The sequence below is a fragment of the Manihot esculenta genome, chromosome 7, assembly GCF_001659605.2.
Source record: "Manihot esculenta cultivar AM560-2 chromosome 7, M.esculenta_v8, whole genome shotgun sequence".
In the NCBI taxonomy this organism is placed as follows: Eukaryota; Viridiplantae; Streptophyta; class Magnoliopsida; order Malpighiales; family Euphorbiaceae; genus Manihot; species Manihot esculenta.
In genome coordinates, this window is record NC_035167.2 from 15025756 (window position 1) to 15029075 (window position 3320).

The 3320-nt window shown below is 43.1% G+C and overlaps 1 protein-coding gene across 1 annotated transcript; it reads left to right on the forward strand.

Annotated features, from left to right (window-relative positions):
* Window positions 1-2166: 2166 nt before the first annotated feature.
* On the forward strand, window positions 2167-2868 carry LOC122723985. Its single transcript, XM_043958130.1, has one exon. It carries the CDS (start codon window positions 2167-2169, stop codon window positions 2866-2868), a length of 702 nt encoding a protein of 233 aa, XP_043814065.1.
* The last annotated feature ends 452 nt before the right edge of the window (window positions 2869-3320 follow it).

Consider the following 3320-nt stretch of genomic DNA (forward strand, 5'->3'; position numbering starts at 1 on the left):
GAAGTAATACACTGGAAATACTATTCTAAGAGTATTAGAATAACAGCATATGAATTAGCGTAGAAAGCATAAACCAAATCACTAAAGATAGTAATTCAGCCTAAACAAGAATTTAGGGTAAAATTTGATTTGAACAACAACCAAACAATGTATTCGGCTCTAATAGGTATCCCAAACCAGATTTCCAAAGTGATATATTTGTATTCAGCTCTAATAGATATCCCAAACCAGATTTCCAAAGTGATATATTTGTATTCAACCAAACAAAATTGAATGCAAAGACGCAAAGGATAGTTAAGAAATTATTACTAAGCCTAGCTCTGATACCAATTGATGCGGAACCCCAGCCTATTAGAGACTGAAACGACACATACCCTAGTAAAAAGAACTTAATTCAGAAAATAATTCCCCAATCTAAAGCACCCTTAATTAACATGCAATTAAGAACACTTATAATGGATTGATTTCAAGAGCAGCAAGAATAAGAAACATACAAGTTAGTATCAAACCTTATTCGTGATGCAATGTCAAGAACCAAGATCTCTCTTAAGCTCTCAAAGAAGAATCGCATAAAGCAATTGTATTGAATAATTGATAATCTGTGTCTACAATAGAAAAATGGATGCTTTATATAGCCTAAATTAAGACCCATGATCTTTGCCACTTCCCACTACTATACATGGACCCATGATCTTTGCCACTACCCACAACTATGCATGGACCCATGATCTATGCCACTATCCACTACTAGGTAACCACCCACTACTGTTTAACTACCCACTATCAAATAACTACCCACTACTGGTTAACTACCAACTACTAAATGACTACCCACTATAAATACAGAATTTGAATTGTCAATAAGGACACATTTGGCCTAATTGACTTGGAATGGCCAGATTGTTCTTCAACTTCAAAATGAACTTGCAAAGCTTCAACATATTCCTTCATGAATCCTTGAAGTGCTTCCTTCAACCTCTTGGATCTCAGCCTTGTAATTGGTCCTTGAGGCAATGCTAGCTCATCATTTTTGGTGTTGTTGGTCGTGCTTACATCAATGTATATGTTTATGATGTAAGATTTAAGGATGTGATGTTATCAATGTTATAGATGTTATACTTGTTTGTATGCTTGTTGTAGAGTATAGTAGGGGACATGATGAATGGATATAATGTTTTAGCATGATGAGTATACAGATTATGCATGGAAAGAGCTTGTGGTAAAGAGATAGAGTATAATGAGATAATGTCTAGAGTTACGCTTTGCCCAGTGTGTGCTGAATCCCTAGTGTATGCATGTGTCCTGTTTTCCGTTTCTTGATGAGAAATGTGTCAAGCTAGGCTTAACATATGATGTGTTTCTAAAACTCCAGTGATCAGGGAAGAAAGGGTATAAAATCCCTTGACCCATAAAGGAAAGTAAGGCTAGCCTGTTATATGTTGACCCTAAGAGAGTGGGGTCTATGTTTTCAGTTTAGTAGGAGATCACTGGTGTAGGCCTTGAAGGCTGTGATTTTAAGGTTAAGCCTGGTAGTTTTACAGAAAAGGTTTTCAAAGCTAGTGTTTAGTTGGCTCATGTTTGGGATTGAGCAGGTACCCAGAGTTCAGTAGCAGGCTTGCTATGGGTCTAGGTGGCCTTAAGCCGATCTGGATCCTAGCGCCGAGCAGTTTGGAGCCGTTACAGAGGGGTATCGGTTTCCGGGCTGTTACAGATGGTATCAGAGCATAGGGCCTCTTGAGTACGGTGTTGAGTACGGTGTCATGAGCAAAGATGCTCAGGGATTAGAGGTATCTCACATCGGAAAGAGGTTTTGTCTTTAAGAGGGCAAGCACAATAAGAAAGATCGAGAGAAAGATCATGTCCACTAGGATAGGATGAGGAGTCAGGTCTTGCTTGAGGCTGTGTAATGCCATGTTTGATGCATGTGCATTTCTGTTGGTATTATGGATGTTGACTGATCCCTTACCAGGTATGGCCTTTGACACAGTTGGTCATGGCATGTTATGCTAGATTGAGGGCTATTGGTGACAGGATCATCCCTGATATCTGTTTGAGACATGGACCCTATATTAGGCTGTTTTTCATGTGCTTTGTGTGTTTTACATGGATCACATGATGTGAAGCTGATGTATGCTTGTGTGCCTGTTGTGTTTCAAAAGAGTGAGGATGCAAAGTGCGAGTCAGTTTGTGGAGTCAGATCCATCTGAGTGGGAAGGTACGGACACCTTTTCTCCCGTTCTGCCAAGAGTGCAGTCAGGAGGAGTTGGCAGTAAGGAATCATCAAGGAACCCTGAGATGGCGCGAGAGGGAAACAAAGAAGGAATGGAGCAAGGAAGAGTGTCCGGAGACAGCATGCGAGAAGAGAGGATGGATGTGCGAAGGAGGGATGTAGGTGTGCAAGTGAATATGGATGAAGAAAGGATGGGCAGCTCGGAAGATGATGTGCAGACGAAGGATTCTCAGACCTCAAGTTCAGGAGAAGTTGAGCCCTCCCTTCTGAGCACAGCTGCTAAAAGAGAGCAAAAGAGGGTTAGAGGCCTTAAGGGGTCAAAGAAGCGAGAGTTTTGGAATAGGAAAAAGGCTAGTCTGGGGTATGGTGTTGGTTCAAGTTCTGGTAGAGGGAGAGTAAAATGTGTGAGCTGTGGAAGGCCGCATAAGGGAGTGTTTCTTGCACGGACAACGGCATGTTTCAAGTGTGGACAAGAAGGGCACTTTGCGCGTGACTGTCCTACTTCGCCCAGGGTGGTACAAGCCCAGCGATTAGCTCCCAGGAATGTAGGTCAGGCCAGTCACCAAGGAGGAGGAGCAGACGCAGCGGACACAGTGATACCAGGTATGCTCACTTGTTCCTGTTCTGTTGTTTTGTGAGCTCTAGTGTTTGTTCGTTAGTCGCTCTAGGAGCTTTGAGCGGTTGAGTGGATAGCTTCTCGGCTTAGCGTGTCCTCTTTGGGTTAGTTAGACCCGGGTAGGATTCATCTCTGGCAAAGGTTCAGTCCAGTGTCCTTGAGAGTAGATGCCAGCCACTCGACTTGACGGTCCGAGACTTGAGTGTCTGGATGTCATTCGGGGGATAGCTTGGTTTTCTCTTTCTGATGCTGGGGTTACCTGCGTCTGCAGTGCAAGGTAGTCAGGAACGGAGTTCAGGATGAATCCGAGATAGGTGACAGAGGGGACCGAGTAGAATGCCTAGAGGTTTGATGTCAGCTGTCAGGCTCGTAGAGTGTTTAGGAGTTGTTGGTAGGTGGCTCAGAAACAGCATGAGGACTGTTTAGTCAGGCAAAGATAGTGAGTTCAGAAACAGCGTGAGAGTGGTACCCGTG

What these genes read in the sequence shown, in the direction of transcription:
- LOC122723985 (XM_043958130.1), top strand. Translation starts at nt 2,167, where the DNA reads ATGCAAAGTGCGAGTCAGTTTGTGGAGTCAGATCCATCTGAGTGGGAA.